The sequence below is a fragment of the Convolutriloba macropyga genome, chromosome 13, assembly GCF_964194025.1.
Source record: "Convolutriloba macropyga chromosome 13, txConMacr16.3, whole genome shotgun sequence".
Taxonomy (NCBI): Eukaryota; Metazoa; Xenacoelomorpha; order Acoela; family Convolutidae; genus Convolutriloba; species Convolutriloba macropyga.
The window spans coordinates 20031446-20049022 of NC_134480.1; the positions used below are offsets into that span (position 1 = coordinate 20031446).

The 17577-nt window shown below is 36.5% G+C and overlaps 1 protein-coding gene across 2 annotated transcripts in view; it reads right to left on the reverse strand.

Moving 5' to 3' along the window:
• LOC142351938 (sideroflexin-1-like) overlaps nt 1-17577 on the reverse strand; it is a 48964-nt gene continuing 31387 nt past the window's right edge. The window contains exons 5-8 of one of the 2 annotated variants that reach the window (XM_075404212.1): nt 7529-7614; nt 6951-7078; nt 6812-6874; nt 323-462 (exon numbers count right to left, since the gene is read on the reverse strand). In XM_075404212.1, the coding sequence (XP_075260327.1) occupies nt 6852-6874; nt 6951-7078; nt 7529-7614 (237 nt within the window). In that variant the 3' untranslated portion in view covers nt 323-462; nt 6812-6851. Of the gene's footprint in view, nt 463-6811; nt 6875-6950; nt 7079-7528; nt 7615-17577 lie in introns of both variants that reach the window. The other variant, XM_075404211.1, reaches the window with a different exon arrangement.

The window sequence follows — 17577 nt, forward strand, 5'->3', positions numbered from 1 at the left end:
TGGAATAAATATTACAATTATTATGAACCAACAAGGTACAAAACCAAATTACATATGACCATACTAAACCGGGGAAAGGAAACAGTTCCAAGCAGTGGTCCTTCAGATCAAAACTAATATTAGCTGAACCATTCGTTTTTCAAGGTCAGTAAACCTCGCGAACCTGAGAACAGTAAATACTTATCCAACATAAAGCCTCGATTAGGCTAATCTATAGACCCTTGTTGAAGTACACGACTGACCCATCTTTCAAACCCATAGATCTCTCTTTCTCCTTCATTTTGGGCTCTAGCTTTTCAAACGTGATTGAGCTCTGCTGGGGGAAGAGTGCGCAACAGAGAGGGGTGGCAAAAACGAGGGCAATTCCACATAGGGTGGTCTGGATAGGCACTGTTATCCACGGCATCCTTTTCAGCACTGTTGTCTTCCTATCCAGCTGGTCCATAATCACGGGCGGAAACGCTGAAAAATGACAAGACATTTTCAAGACAAATGACACTAGTCTACAGCTATAATCGAATTTTTGGATTTTCCCCCCATTAAATAGGGATAAACCCCCAGGAAGGTGAAATGAAGGGCGTGGCGATAATGGAAAAGAGGCCAATATTTATCAAAGCTATCCCTTTAAATCCCTTTCGTACTGTTTAAGACCCAATCTTATATCTCGGGATAGCGGAAGAAAAAAGAGGGCGTGCACAGCACATTTAACTTGCCAATACAAAACTGAGTAAGACTAGGTTTATAAGGAATATTCATACGGTTGTTATCGCCTTCGAGAACTTATCGAACTAAGCCAAGGCAAAACAGCCGAGTTGTTAAATAACTCCGAGAGGGCAATAACAACTGGGTGGTAATGTTTTGAATGAACTTTCGTTGCAATCACATGAGATACCACTGCTTTGCGGATTATTCTACATGTTATTCTACTTTTATCGCCACCGTCTATTTAGCAAGAGTTGAAAGCAAAAAGTTTCCTGGTCTCAAAGTAAGAGTTTCAGCACTGTTTTAGATTTTTTTCGTATCCTTCAGGCAATAACTATGTATTTCACGTTATCACAACGAAAGCTGGTACATAATCATTTATTGTTAACTATATAAGCAAAAGAAGGCGGCATTATTGGGCAGATAAAAAGCGCATTGAATTAGTGCATTTAGATTATAATTGTTTACATCAGGTTAATTAAGCAGATGTTAAAGTTGTATAAATAAGCCAGTTTAAGCAGCGAGAAAACAACAATTTCAAAAGGAAAAGCAAATGCAATTAACCTAATTCTTCACCGAAATCGATACAATTTCTGTTAGCTGTTCAATGAAATTCGGAACGTTGAAATAACTCTTCTTAAAGGTTTGATTTCAAATATCAAATTATTTTTTGTTAAAACCTCAACAAGAAACTCTATGCAGGCCCGCGTCTATTTTACTCGTGCCATTATTGAACTCGCCAAATATTCTACGAAGAGACGAATAATAATTTGAAAAGATTTTGAAATATCTTAATGCCCATAAGCTTAACAAAGTCACACCGATTATGAGTAAAAGACCAACATTGTCCAAATAATCGCTAGAAACTGCTACGAAACAGTTAACGGATTTCGACCAAAAGGGATACAGCAAACATTTTTATTCTACGGTTAAAAAACTACGGTTAGAAAACACAACAGGATATTAAGCGGTCCCTTTATTAATTTAACATAGCCGGCAGATTGCCGGAATAGCTGCGAAAGAATAGACCTGCGTGCCATATAATAGAGATAGAAACAGATACAGATCTAAATTGAAAAAAAAATCGACGCCGCTCAAAAAACCAGGTAAAAAATCATTCAGCGATAAATTAATAAAGCTTGTTAAAATTCATTCCGCAGAAGCCTCCTATTAAGGACCTTTACTGCACATATGAGTTCCTTAGACCTTAAACAAATTCAAATTTAACTTAAGTTTTAAAGTGCAAAAGTCATTTTATTGAGTGAGGTAAGTCACGTATGATCAAAATCTAATCACGCAAGTAACCTAACAACTTTTGCTAAAGCGAGTGAGAAATGACGTCACGCGCGCAAATGCCGTAAGTGAGAAGAAGTCGTTCAGAAAATTTGACTTTTCAGCTTTGCTGTGTGAACAAATGTAAAAAGAAGAAAGAGCGTCAGACGACGAAACAAAAGAACATAGCAGGACAAGTCCTGACGTACAATTCAAAGAATTTTCATAGACTAAACAGAAAAACAAGACCTAGAATCGACTATGAGTGAATTCAGAAAACCATTTTAAAAAAATCAGAACAAAAAAATAAGAAAAAAACAGAAAATCAATATCAAAATGACGCATGTGAACAAAAAAAACCCTAGCGAGAAATGAAAATTTAATTCAAACAAAAAACTAAGCCTAGAATGGATTGGGAAACCATTAAGAAAAAATCCGATCCAAAAAATCGAAAAAACAGTAAAAATCAGAGTGAAATTGCCGCATGTGAACAAAAAACCACTACCGAGAAACCGATTTTTTGTTCAAACACCGTTTTCTCACTATATTTTAAAATTAGAGCGAAAACAATTCACGCCGCAAAACCACTCGCTTTTTCGCTCCATTTCCTGTTTCGGCGTGACCAAAATCAATACTCCAATTTGACTTCAAAAATCATGAAAATGTGTGAACAGATCTTAAAAAAAGACAGCGCCCCAATACAATTCAAATTCTTTGAATTGTGAAAAAACCAAGAGCACCGCAATATAGCTTTGCTCAGCTTACAGCTTCGCAGCTATAAAAAGAAACTTACTCTAAAAACAGAATTGCAGTTTTTAAATTTTCAACAATTTACAGTGGGATATCCCAGTTGAAATTAACATCTCCGATTAAGGTAAGCAAAAATCTTTTTGGAAGTAATTCAATTTTGCTGAGTGAAGCAAGTCAAAATTTATCACAAAATATTTCACGCAAACGAACAAATTAAACCGCATGAACAAAACATACCCGGCAGATTGCCAGAAAATAGCCGCCGTTGATTCCAATAAGCATGATTGGGATTGAACGAATAGAATATATTGAAAAAAAAAGATTTTTGTACAAAATTATTTTTTAAGTCCGATTTATTTTGATGGCATTTCGTAGTTGAACATACTTCTGTTTCCTAGAGAGAGGCTACAGGGGCTACTATCAAAACCAATAAGCATTAGAGGTGGTAACTAAGACTTATAGGAACGACATTCAAATAGCGGGCATCTAAAATTGGGCTTTATGGGTTTATCCCGTTTCTATTTCTGACTTCAATTTTTTATACCCACTCTGTTCATTTTGAATTGCTTTGCTTAGCAACTGATGTTCAAATTCACTTTTAGCAGAATGAGAGAAGAGAGAAACTAGCCTAGAGAAGTCAAAAAGATTTCACGCAAAATGTCGAAAAAGCGGCAAAATGGTAAAGCGAAAAAAAGTTTGACGAAGTAAAAAAAATACGAGCGCAATAATAGCCGGCTGAGAAGATGAGGGCGGCTATTAATAAGAACAAAGCAGAATAGAAGTGAGCATAACGTCACAGATCGTAAATCTTAACGACGAAAAAAGGAACGACCGATAATAGCTCCACTTAGCTTTCGCAAATTCTAAAATAAATACAGACAACAAATTGCCAGAAAATGACCGCCGCTGACCAAATTGACGAATCTGGATTAAAACAGAAAAGAAAAAACGACAATTTGTTTCTATGTGTCAAACAGTGTTCTAGTTTGGCGAGCAATTTCAGCTAAATTATAAATTCATAATTAATTCCGCTTCCAAACTGAACGCTATTACGCTGAAAAGCACAAAAAAAGGAACAAAAACAGATAAGACTCAAAATACCAATTTCACTTTTAACGTTAAACTTCAAAAGTCTTTAAAACCAGCGCTATGAAGTCAATTCATTAATTAGATTCAATTAAGCAATTCATGAAAAATCAGCAATGAATTGAAACAATTATGAATTAATTAAGCCTGGCTATAAACCAATGATGGATCTGATGATTGATCAGATTGCGTGATACAAAATTTGAGAATTTAACAAAACTCACAAAAAAAACTCGGTAATAGTTTTTCAAAATAAACAGTCTCAAAGTCATTAAAAACACAAACTATGAACACCAGCCATTATTTAGATTAATTTATGCCTCATTAGCAACAAATGAGTACTCTTAATAAAGAGATTAAATGGAAAGATAAAAAGAATTGAAAAATTGGACCAGAAAAAAAAACAACTTGTGACAAAATAGTTAAAGCTTTTAGATATCAATATAAACCATCATATAACTTTTATTGTGCCCCATTAGAGAGAGTCATTGAGATCAATAATCACTGAGAGTAATAATCAGGAAAGCAAAAGATTGCTAAGAGTCCTATGAGCAGTTACCTGCACTTTGATTAATTCAAAAATGCAACAATACATTATAAGAATACATGTATGACATTTTGGAACCATTAGTTAAAAACCCGGAGAAAAGTCCAAAAATAGAAGTCAAATTGCTGCACGGAAAAATGGTCACCGTCAAAAATAAAAAAGTCTTCAAACAACAGTTTCGCCCTGCACTTTAAAGAGCATTAAAGACACGCTTGAAACCTATTGATTTTTTGCTCCCTTAACTACTCCAGCCTAATTAAAAACATAGCCGGCAGATTGCCGGAAAAAAGCCGCCGTTGATTCCAATAAGCTTGATTGGGATTGAAAGAATAGAAGATATCGAAAAAAAGATTTTTGTACAAAAACAATTTTTAAGTCCGATTTATTTTGATGGCATTTCGTAGTTGAACATACTTCTGTTTGTTAGAGAGAGGCTACAGGGGCTACTATCAATACCAATAAGCATAAGAGATGGTAACTAAGACCTATAGGAACGACGTTCAAATAGCGGGCATCTAAAATTGGGCTTTCTGGGTTTATCCCGTTTCTATTTCTGACTTCAATTTTTTATTCTGACTCTTTTCATTTTGAACTGCTTTCCTGAGCAACTGATGTTCAAATTCACTTTTAGCAGAATGAGAGAAGAGAGAAACTAGCCTAGAGAAGACAAAAAGATTTCACGCAAAATGCTGAAAAAGCGGCAAAATGGTAAAGCGAAAAAAAGTTCGACGAAGTAAAAAAAAACATAGCCGGAAGAATTCCGGAAACGACTCGAAGTGAAAATCCATTTAACGCCATCCAACTACTCATCAAACAAAACGTGCCTTCACTAATTTATGATTATCTTGAAACAAAACCATGAAACAAAAAAGTAAAAACAATAAAAGCAAATCTGTTAAAATATGATAAATCTGATCAAACTTTGTTATAAATTGAGATCCCGAATAACTATCTCTGCCAAAATAACTTCATCAAAACAACTAGTACTTAAAAAACCATTTACGTGAATTTTGAGAAAATACTTTAGGCTAAATTATGAAAAAAAGCTCTTAAAAACAACTTTCACTGAAAAACTGGAAAAAGTTACAACATTTTTTAATATTTCAAAAGCATATAAATCCAAAGAAAAATTCCTTTCAGTCAATAGGGTATCCTGATGCTCGCAAAACATTAGGCAAGTCATAATAGGCTAAAAACAGAAAAAAAAACGAAAAACTGCAAAAGATTAAGAAAAATAGTTCCAATTTTCGCCATTTTTTGTCATATTTCTCAACAAAAAAATGATTCTTACCCAAAACTGTAAGCAATTGTTATAATAAATTTGCTCAAGTAGAAGGGGTTTCTTCAATACCCATTTCAGCCAGAAAAAAAAGCAAAATAATCATCAAAAAAACGCAAAAATCAGCCCGAAAATCAGCAAAATACTAAAAACCTCCGAATTATCATAAAATTCATATGAATTTCCAAAAACCTTCAAACCACTACCGAAACCAGCCTAAAATTAAAACAAAATCATAACCAAACCTCTTAACCAAAATAAATGAAAAAAACTGCTTCAAAATGCCGCACGTGAACAAAAAAATTCCGCTCGCTTAGAGAAAATTTTTTCACACATCAATTTCTCGCTCTCTCAAAAACAGCGGTATGAACAAAAACCACTCTCTTTTCACTCTGCTCTTCACTTTTATTCAGCACCAAAATCACTCCAAATTTTTTCACGCGTTTCATTTCCCGCTTCAAAAATCACTCCAATAAAATTGATTAAAAAAAAGGACTTCTCCAATACTCCTCTTCGAGTTGTAAAAAATTAGGAGCGCTATAATAGCCGGCTGAGAAGATGAGGGCGGCTATTAATCATCACTCTAATTTGGCGTTTCATTGACGTGAAAAAGTCTAAGTGTGAACAGATATTTAGAAAAAGACAGCGCACCAATATAGACCAATTCCTTTGGATTGTAAAAAATTAGGATCGCTATAATAGCCGACCGGCAAATGAGGGTGGCTATTAAACATCCTTCAATGAATTGCTGTAGAACAACCCGCAGCGCCTTAGGGCCTCATTGCCATTTAATTGATACAATTTAAGGAGCAATTTTGATCACGAGGAAAGCTTTTTTTGTGAAAATTTTACAAGCAAATGGAGCAGGACAGACAAAAAACCAACAGGGTTAAAAAAGTCTTTGTAAAAATGCTTCCTAAGCATTGTTCGAAAGCAATTAAACGTAAATATGAAGAACAGCAGGAGGTCATTTCTTTTTCTCATTATATCATTTCTTTTTCGATGGAATACTTGACACATTCACTTTGCACAGTATTGGGAAACATATCGATCAGACAAGCGGAAGCCATCAAATATTAAAGAATGTATGTCAAGGGAAAGAGGATTATGGCAATGAAGAGAATTATAGTATAGTAATGCAGTACCTCTAAGAAATATCATCTTTGTGAACTTACTTTAGTTGCGCCAACCAAAGATTGTTTTAGAGACAATCTTTTAAGCAGGAAAGACAACCCAATCTACAAATTTCATTCACAAATGAGAGGTTGTTTAAAATGTTTTCGATATTGTCGATATAAGATTAAATTGACTTACTCATTCCAGGAACCGCCATTAGTATTCTAGAGACGACCACCATTGGAATTGCCTTCTTGGCCGCCGACACCGAGTCGCCAATTCGTTCTCCGGATTCGGAAAACACGGGAATGCCTTCGACCAACTCCCTAGTAAACAGCAAGGTCAAAACAGACCAACCGCATATACTTTGTTTCAAAGTAAGCTAGCATTAATGTGAATAAACTATGTAGCACAGATGAGCAATCTACTTTCGACAGGTCTTTAATAGGGGTCCCAATTAACTTGGTCAATTAATGGAGAAAGTTTGCATTTAGACAAAAAGTATATATTCAAAAAATGAACTCTGATTTGTTTCGGCAAAGTGCCGTTTATGACCTCGCCACTTTTGAGAACCCCCCCCCCCCCCCCATATAACAAGTTCCTATATAACAAGTTTGCTATGAGGTGTGTAAAAACCATCAAACGAGAGGGAGCGTATAAACTTGTATGGCCAATAATTAGGTTGAATGGCCTCCAATCAAGTTAAAAGTTCCCGCCAATACATCTCACGACAGAGCGTGGGAAAAACCAAATTAAAAAAAATTATACCAACTGACCTGCTTCGCATCATAGGAATGTTGACACAGTTGGCAGCAGCAATCGCTGCAAATGGCACTAGTCTTCCTGCTAGAGGAGGCAAGTTCTGAAACACAGTAACCACTTCAACCCCTATTTGGTCAACCAAGCAATTTGAAATTATACCATTTAAAGTTGCATCAATTAAATATGAGGACAGAAAAAAAATACGGAAAAAGGGAAGTATAACTTTTCAACAACAGTTTTGAAAAACTTCCTTAAAAAGTTAGGGGTAAAACATGTACAATTATGACCTCGTGTTTATCTTTAATTAACAAAACATAGAAGCTTTCAAACTGTTAATATTTAAGGTTAAATACATAACTGATTGAAATCTTGCTAAAAAAACAATTATTTATTTCAAAGCAAAATCAACCATGAATGACCAAACTAACAAACAGACGAAGCAAATGCGTTGTTATGTTGCATAGAGAGAATTCATTATTTGTTCGTTACATCAAATCTCACTACTGATATCTTTTGACGAGTAGATCTGAACATTAGGACTTAGAAAGATTGTTCATTATTTGTACTCTCTCCAGCCCTGATCGCATGAAGATCCAATCCCCCCCCCCCCCCCCCGCGCCTACTTATCAATACAAAAAGATTTGATGGAAAAATTTACGATCAAAAATTTATGCAAAAATCAGTAAAAATAACGTAATACACACAAACTCAGTAGCCGAGAGCTACAAGTCACCTAGAAAAAAGTTGCACTTTGACGTCTTGGCGCCTTATCAAAGGGTCGTAACAACAGGGAATGTCAAAATAAAATATTACAATACAGCCCAAATCAATTCTATTAAAAATTTTAACAGTATTAAACTATCTGCCACAAAAAAACACATAAAGCCAACGCCTCCCAATGTTGAGACCAAAGAAAAGACAACAGGAATAGCAAACTTGAACAAAAATCAAAAACTCACATTTTGTGAAAACAAGAGATGCCAAACTCCTTAAAACAATTATTTCAAAATTGAAATTATTTACCATATTAACTCAATAATAAAGCCTCATCAAATGATAATTGTCAGGAATATATCTAAGTCACCAGAAAATAAAAACAAACGATGGCATAACTCAAAAATTACAAATATTGTACAAAGCAAACAGTGTTTGAGAAAAAACATTAAAATTAAAAACAAATTAAAATACAATCATTTGTATCACCAGAAAGTCAAAAAGACGTTCCAACAAAGAAAAAACAAAAAAGATAAGCATAACCGAATATCATCAAGCGAATTGCTCTCAAACGATAGACGAGCGGTTCGCATCGTCAGTAGCTACAGTTTAGGGATATGTACGGGGAATCGATGGTGTTAGGTTATAGGTGGAACGACGGGGAGGGGGAGTTCAATCTCTAAGATCTGCTCTTCGCAAAATGAATTTATGTCTCCAAAACAGTTTTAGTTAATCGCTCTAAGACAACTTAATACACACCGAAAGGTACCTTTTATTTCATTTTTCAGGACAAAGACAAAAGGGTCAGACGAAAACTCCGTCAAACAAAAAAACGCATAAAAAGACCACAGGATTAATATAATTTCTGCAAACTTCGTTTGAGAGCAATTAAAATCAAATACGGTTAAAACAAAAAATTGACTTAAATATGAGAACAAATAGAGTCAAGGACACGAAAATCATTAGATACGAACTGAAAACAAGTAATTCCGGGAAAAACTCAAAACATAGCCGAAAAAATGCCGGATAATATCCAACCATGACGCGCATGACGCACAATGGGATATAAGCAGAAACATAGCCGACAGATTGCCGGAAAATAGCAGCCGTTGACGCGCTTGATGCCCATCGGGATTGAAAAAGAAAAAAGGAGACAAATTGACCAAATTCTTTTGTTATTTTTTTCAGAGTCAAAAAGTGCTCTAAATTGGCGTGCAATTTCAGATAGATTCTGAAACTCAAAATAATTCAGCTTCTAAACTGAAAGCTATTAATCTTTATGCCAATGTCAGCTAGCAAACTCTCTAATGAAATTTTTTAACTTAAAGCACTATGACTTTCAGTTCATCCAGCTTCTTTTCAGTTTGGTAATTCAATTCATGAAAGAATTTAAAATCCATTCAGTTGAAACAGTGAGTGAAGTAAGTCAGAAGTCAAACGCGAAAATCGTGACCTAAGTAAAACGAAAAACGTGTTCTAAAAACAGCTTTAAAAAGAGGGAAGCGCCTAAATAATAGCCGTTGAGAGGTTCACGGCGGCTATTGAAAAGCAGAGAACTTATGATGGTTTTTTTCAAAGTGTCAAAAAGTGTCTAATTTGGTGTTCACGTTTCAGTTATATTCAAAAAAAATACTTGATTTAGCTTCTAAACCGAAAGCTATTCATATTTCACAAAATGAAATAGAAAAAAAACACACAATTAATTGGATTTCAATTGAAAGACATAAATTAATGGATCTTTTACAATTAGCCGGCAAATTGGCGGAAAATAGCCGCCGTTGACTCGCTTGACGCAAATTGGGATTGAAACAGAAAAAACTTAAGAGATAGAAATTGATAGAATTTTTCTAATTGACAAAGTGTTCTATTTGGTGTGTAGATTCTTTGTATTCGGTTAAATTACACTTAGCTCAGCTTATAAACTGAAGGCTCTTAAGCATAATACTAATTCTAGCTAGCAATCGCTCTAAAGAACTTTGATAGCCTAATGTACAATGACTTAAAGACCGTGCTCTATATGTTTATCCCGTTTCTTTTGATTTTGCTATTTTGACCTACAACCTTATTCAATACACTAAGTAACTCAATACGCGAAAGAACTTAAAATCAATTCAGATGAAATAGTGAGTGAAGTAATTCAGCGTGAAAATTGTGACTTATGTAAAACGAAAAACGTGATCAAAAGGTAAAGCAAATAAAAAAGGAGAGCACAAATAATAGCCGTTGAGAAGCCGACGGCAGCAATTAATCAATAAAGCCGATAAAACCAGTGGTTTTGGAGCATAACCAATAAAACAGGCAAAACACGAAAATTGAAATTCTAAATTGTGCTTGAGTCAAAAACCAAATATGAACTGAGACCGGTAACTATTTTCATTCAGCGCCATTACAAAAACCAATAAGACTTTTCATTAAGGAAAGAGTGACAAAACAATGATCAACAAACATCGGCGAATAGCTCTCAGACAAAGAGCGAGCGGTTGGAATAGTCAGAAGCTAGCTAGTTAAGCGAAGCTAGCTATAGCTTAATTCAACGGGCGTAGGGTGAGTACGGTGAGGTGTACAGGGGAGAGCACAGGACGCAGGGAGGTTCTAGCGCTCTGGGTTACGGTGCTGCAGGGCGGAGTGGGTGTTAAATTATAAGATCCGCCCATTACACCATGAATTTGTCTCAAACAGTTTCGGAGACTCGCTTATTTGAAGAAAGGGAAGTTGAAAAGCTCTAAGATCACTTAATGCCCGCTTGGCGCTACCTGTTTATAGCATTTTTGAGGATAGAAAAATGGGTCAAACAAAAAATCGGCCAGGCAAAAATCGCAAAAAAAGACCGCCAGGAGTAATATAATTGCTACAAACTTCGTTTGAGAGCAGAAAAAAATGTGAATAGATCTTAAAAAAACCGCGCCTCCAACAATCCAAACCCTTTGGATAGTAAAAAACCGAGATGAGCTCAAAGACATCGCTTCGTAAATGTTACGTCAAGACAAGGCTATGTTTCCCATGTTATATTTAAGCAATTCTTTCACATAGGGCACCAGGCGCAAACTGAAAGTTCAACTAGCAGGCCCGCAAAACCATAACGTGAAAATTATTTTCACGAATAGAAGGTTCAAAAGAAGTAAAGGATTCTGTTTCGCACCAACTCGGGCGCGAACCCTTGCCCCTAGTTTAACAGCCCTAGGTCTTACCACTTAAGCTATCTATGCGTATTGCACTCAACTTTTGCTTTTTCTACAGCAAATTTCTGGACAATGGCGTTTATGAGTTGCTTGTTTTTGCTATACCGAATGTTTAATGAGTGCAAAAAAAGTGCACATTAGGAGCTCAGAAATGATGGTGAAATGCCTCGCAAAACCAATTTATTACGCTAGGATTCATGATAAAGGACCCTTAAAACATGTTACGATAAGAGCGCCGTTGACCAATGTTCTCCATTGCTACTGATATTTACGATAAAAGAGGCAGATTAGACAATACGATTAAAACTGCTCAAAATTCAGTTTCATAGCAGATCTAAGGATAATGGTAATAGAAAAATACTTCAAACTTCAGATTAGCAGTCCTCCATCTGACGAACTGCGCTATAACAAATGCAAACCAACGTCTCTCAAAATCCCTTTTATCTTATCAATAAACATATTTCAGGTTGAGAGCATTTGAGATCACGCAAAAAACACGTTTACAATAAGAACTTCAAGAATCGTTCGGGAGCAATTAAAAACACGTAGTACCCAGGACAGTAAATCCTCCTCCTGGGCGAGCATGCATTCAACCCCTCTTAGTCTCGTGGTAAAAGCACCTAACTAACCGTCTTTTGTCCTAGGTTCGGTTGTCACCCATCTGATTTGAGCCTTTTGAGTCATTGACCTCTCTCGAGATGTTCGCTTAACCATGCAGCTCAAAGCAGCTCTTAAACATGCGCTTCCAAGGGCCCCTTAAACAGGCAAAAAAATTTTTCCAATTGTAAAAGCTCAAGCGTATAAAATATAGGATTAGCATCCTTCATCCCTCAAACACACACAGGAACATAAAACGGCTCAGCGTCGCAAGACGTGCTCTTGAACAACCGTCTGCAGTGTTAAAAATTTTCATGTCTACAAAAGGGAGGTAACCCTACACGGTTTCGAACCCTCAGAATAGCAGTCCTCCATCTTACAAACTGCGCTATAACCACTATACACCACCGTTTCTCACAACCGCTTTCATCTTATCAATGAAAATACTTCAGATTGAGAACGAAAGCTATTCATATTTCATGAAATGAAATAGAAAAAAAGCAAACAATTAATTGGATTTCAATTGAAAGACCTAAAATAAAGCATCTTTTAAAATAAGCCAGCAAATTGCCGGAAAATAGCCGCCGTTGACTCGCTTGACGCACATTCGGACTGAAACAGATAAAACTTTAAGAAATAGAAATTGATAGAATTTTTCTATTTGACAAAGTGTTCTATTTGGTGTGTAGATTCTTTATATTCGGTTAGATTCTAAACTTACACTTAGCTCAGCTTATAAACTGAAGGCTCTTAAGCATAATACTATTTCTAGCTAGCAATCGCTCTAAAGAACGTTGATAGCCTAATGTACAATGACTTAATGACCGGGCTTTATATGTTTATCCCGTTTCTTTTGAATTTGCTATTTTGACCTTGAACTTATTCAATACACTAAGCAATTCAATACGCGAAAGAACTTAAAATCAATTCAGCTAAAAAAGTGAGTGAAGTAATTCAGCGTGAAAATTGTGACTTATGTAAAACGAAACACGTGATCAAAAGGTAAAGCAAATAAAAAAGGAGAGCACAAATAATAGCCGTTGAGAAGCCGACAGCGGCAATTAATCAATAGAAAGCCGATAAAACCCGTGGTTTTGGAGCATAACCAATAAAACAGGCAAAACACGAAAAATCAAATTCTAAATTGTGCTTGAGTCAAAAACCAAATATGAACTGAAACCGGTAACTACTTTCATTAAGCGCCATTTCAAAAGCCAATAAAACTTTTCATTAAGGAAGGAGTGACAAAACAATGATCAACAAACATCGGTGAATAGCTCTCAGACAAATAGCGAGCGCTTGGAATAGTCTGCAGCTAGCTAGTTTAGCGAAGCTAGCTATAGCTTAATTCAACGAGCGTAGGGTGAGCACGGTGGGGTGTACAAGCGAGAGCACAGGACGCGGGGAGGTTCTAGCGCTCTGGGTTACGTTGCTGCAGGGGGGAGTGGGTGTTAAATTATAAGATCCGCCCATTACACCATGAATTCATGTCTCAAACAGTTTCGGAGAATCGCTTATTTGGAGACAAGTAAGTTGAAAAGCTCTAAAATCACTTAATGCCCGCTTGGCGCTACCTGTTATAGCATTTTTGAGGACAGACAAATGGGTCAGACAAAAAATCGGCCAGGCAAAAATCGCAAAAAAAGACCGCCAGGACTAATATAATTGCTAAAAACTTCGTTTGAGAGCAACTAAAAATGTGAATAGATCTTAAAACCCCGCCTCCAACAATCCAAACCCTTTGGATGGTAAAAAAAACCGAGATGAGTTCAAAGACATCGCTTCGTAAATGTTGCGTCAAGACAAGGCTATGTTTCCCATGTTATATTCAAGCAATCCTTTCACATAGTGCACCAGGCAAAAACTGAAACTTTTGCTTGCTTTTGCAATACCGAATGCTTAATGAGTGCAAAAAATGTGCATACTAGGAGCTTAGAAATGATGGTGAAGTGCGTCGCACATTTATTATGCTAGGTTGCATGATAAAGACCCTTAAAACATGTTACGATAAGAGCGCTGTTGACCAATGTGCTCCATTGCTACTGATATTTAAGATAAAAGAGGCAGATTAGACAATACGATTAAAACTGCTCAAAACTCAGTTTCATAGCAGATCTAAGGATAATGGTAATAGAAAAATACTTCAAATTTCAGATTAGCAGTCCTCCATCTTACGAACTGCGCTATAACAAATGCAAACCAACGTCTCTCACAATCCCTTTTATCTTATCAATAAACATATTTCAGATTGAGAGCATCTAAGATTACTCAAACAACAAAAAGTAAAGCGTGAAAAACTTAGTTGAAAGCTATGAGTGTTCTCGATTAGCGCACAATCTTAAAAACTTTGCAAAAACTACACATTTACGATAAATACTTCAAACTTCATTCAGGAGCAATAAAAAAACACGTAGTACCCAGAAAAGTAAAGCCTCCCTCTGGGCGAGTATTTCAAGCCCTCATAGCCTCATGGCAACTGCAACTGACTAACAGTCTTTAGTTCCAGGTTCGGTTCTCATCCCTCTACTTGGAGCTTTTTAGGTCATTGACTTCTCTCGATATGTTCGCTTAACCATGCTGCTCAATGCTGCTCTTAAACATGTGCATCAAGAAAGAAATGATCTGGAACAACAGGTGGCATGGTGTTGATTAGAAATCTCCATGTCTACAAAAGTGAGGGTACCCGACACGAGTTCGAACCCTCGACCCTCGGAATAGCAGTCCTCCATCTTACCAACTGCGCTATAACAAATGCAAACCATCGTCTCTCATAATCCCTTTTATCTTATCAATAAACATATTTCAGATTGAGAGCATTTGAGATCACGCAAAAAACACGTTTACAATAAGAACTTCAAGAATCGTTCGGGAGCAACTAAAAGCACGTAGTACCCAGGACAGTAAATCCTCCTCCTGGGCGAGCATGCTTTCAACCCCTCTTAGTCTCGTGGTAAATGCACCTAACTAACCGTCTTTTGTCCTAGGTTCGGTTGTCACCCATCTACTTTGAGCCTTATGAGTCATTGACCTCTCTCGAGATGTTCGCTGAACCATGCAGCTCAAAGCAGCTCTTAAACATGCGCTTCCAAAGGCCCCTTAAACATGCAAAAAAATTTTCCAATCTTACAAGCTCACGCGTATAAAATATAGGATTAGCATTCTTCATCCCTAAAAAACACACAGGAACATAAAACGGCTCAGCGTCGCAAGACGTGCTCTTGAACAACCGTCTGCAGTGTTAAAAATTTTCATGTCTACAAAAGGGAGGTAACCCTACACGGTTTCGAGCCCTCAGAATAGCAGTCCTCCATCTTACAAACTGCGCTATAACCACTATACACCACCGTTTCTCACAACCGCTTTCATCTTATCAATGAAAATACTTCAGATTAAGAACGAAAGCCATTCATATTTCATGAAATGAAATAAAAAAGCAAACAATTAATTGGATTTCAATTGAAAATCCTAAATTAATGGATCTTTTAAAATAAGCCAGCAAATTGCCGGAAAATAGCCGCCGTTGACTCGCTTGACGCACATTCGGACTGAAACAGATAAAACTTTAAGAAATAGAAATTGATAGAATTTTTCTATTTGACAAAGTGTTCTATTTGGAGTGTAGATTCTTTATATTCGGTTAGATTCTAAACTTACACTTAGCTCAGCTTATAAACTGAAGGCTCTTAAGCATAATACTATTTCTAGCTAGCAATCGCTCTAAAGAACGTTGATAGCCTAATGTACAATGACTTAATGACCGGGCTTTATATGTTTATCCCGTTTCTTTTGAATTTGCTATTTTGACCTTGAACTTATTCAATACACTAAGTAATTCAATACGCGAAAGAACTTAAAATCAATTCAGCTAAAAAAGTGAGTGAAGTAATTCAGCGTGAAAATTGTGACTTATGTAAAACGAAACACGTGATCAAAAGGTAAAGCAAATAAAAAAGGAGAGCACAAATAATAGCCGTTGAGAAGCCGACAGCGGCTATTAATCAATAGAATTAATCAATAGAAAGCCGATAAAACCCGTGGTTTTGGAGCATAACCAATAAAACAGGCAAAACACGAAAAATCAAATTCTAAATTGTGCTTGAGTCAAAAACCAAATATGAACTGAAACCGGTAACTACTTTCATTAAGCGCCATTTCAAAAGCCAATAAAACTTTTCATTAAGGAAGGAGTGACAAAACAATGATCAACAAACATCGGTGAATAGCTCTCAGACAAATAGCGAGCGCTTGGAATAGTCTGCAGCTAGCTAGTTTAGCGAAGCTAGCTATAGCTTAATTCAACGAGCGTAGGGTGAGCACGGTGGGGTGTACAAGCGAGAGCACAGGACGCGGGGAGGTTCTAGCGCTCTGGGTTACGTTGCTGCAGGGGGGAGTGGGTGTTAAATTATAAGATCCGCCCATTACACCATGAATTCATGTCTCAAACAGTTTCGGAGAATCGCTTATTTGGAGACAAGTAAGTTGAAAAGCTCTAAAATCACTTAATGCCCGCTTGGCGCTACCTGTTATAGCATTTTTGAGGACAGACAAATGGGTCAGACAAAAAATCGGCCAGGCAAAAATCGCAAAAAAAGACCGCCAGGACTAATATAATTGCTAAAAACTTCGTTTGAGAGCAACTAAAAATGTGAATAGATCTTAAAACCCCGCCTCCAACAATCCAAACCCTTTGGATGGTAAAAAAAACCGAGATGAGTTCAAAGACATCGCTTCGTAAATGTTGCGTCAAGACAAGGCTATGTTTCCCATGTTATATTCAAGCAATCCTTTCACATAGTGCACCAGGCAAAAACTGAAACTTTTGCTTGCTTTTGCAATACCGAATGCTTAATGAGTGCAAAAAATGTGCATACTAGGAGCTTAGAAATGATGGTGAAGTGCGTCGCACATTTATTATGCTAGGTTGCATGATAAAGACCCTTAAAACATGTTACGATAAGAGCGCTGTTGACCAATGTGCTCCATTGCTACTGATATTTAAGATAAAAGAGGCAGATTAGACAATACGATTAAAACTGCTCAAAACTCAGTTTCATAGCAGATCTAAGGATAATGGTAATAGAAAAATACTTCAAATTTCAGATTAGCAGTCCTCCATCTTACGAACTGCGCTATAACAAATGCAAACCAACGTCTCTCACAATCCCTTTTATCTTATCAATAAACATATTTCAGATTGAGAGCATCTAAGATTACTCAAACAACAAAAAGTAAAGCGTGAAAAACTTAGTTGAAAGCTATGAGTGTTCTCGATTAGCGCACAATCTTAAAAACTTTGCAAAAACTACACATTTACGATAAATACTTCAAACTTCATTCAGGAGCAATCAAAAAACACGTAGTACCCAGAAAAGTAAAGCCTCCCTCTGGGCGAGTATTTCAAGCCCTCATAGCCTCATGGCAACTGCAACTGACTAACAGTCTTTAGTTCCAGGTTCGGTTCTCATCCCTCTACTTGGAGCTTTTTAGGTCATTGACTTCTCTCGATATGTTCGCTTAACCATGCTGCTCAATGCTGCTCTTAAACATGTGCATCAAGAAAGAAATGATCTGGA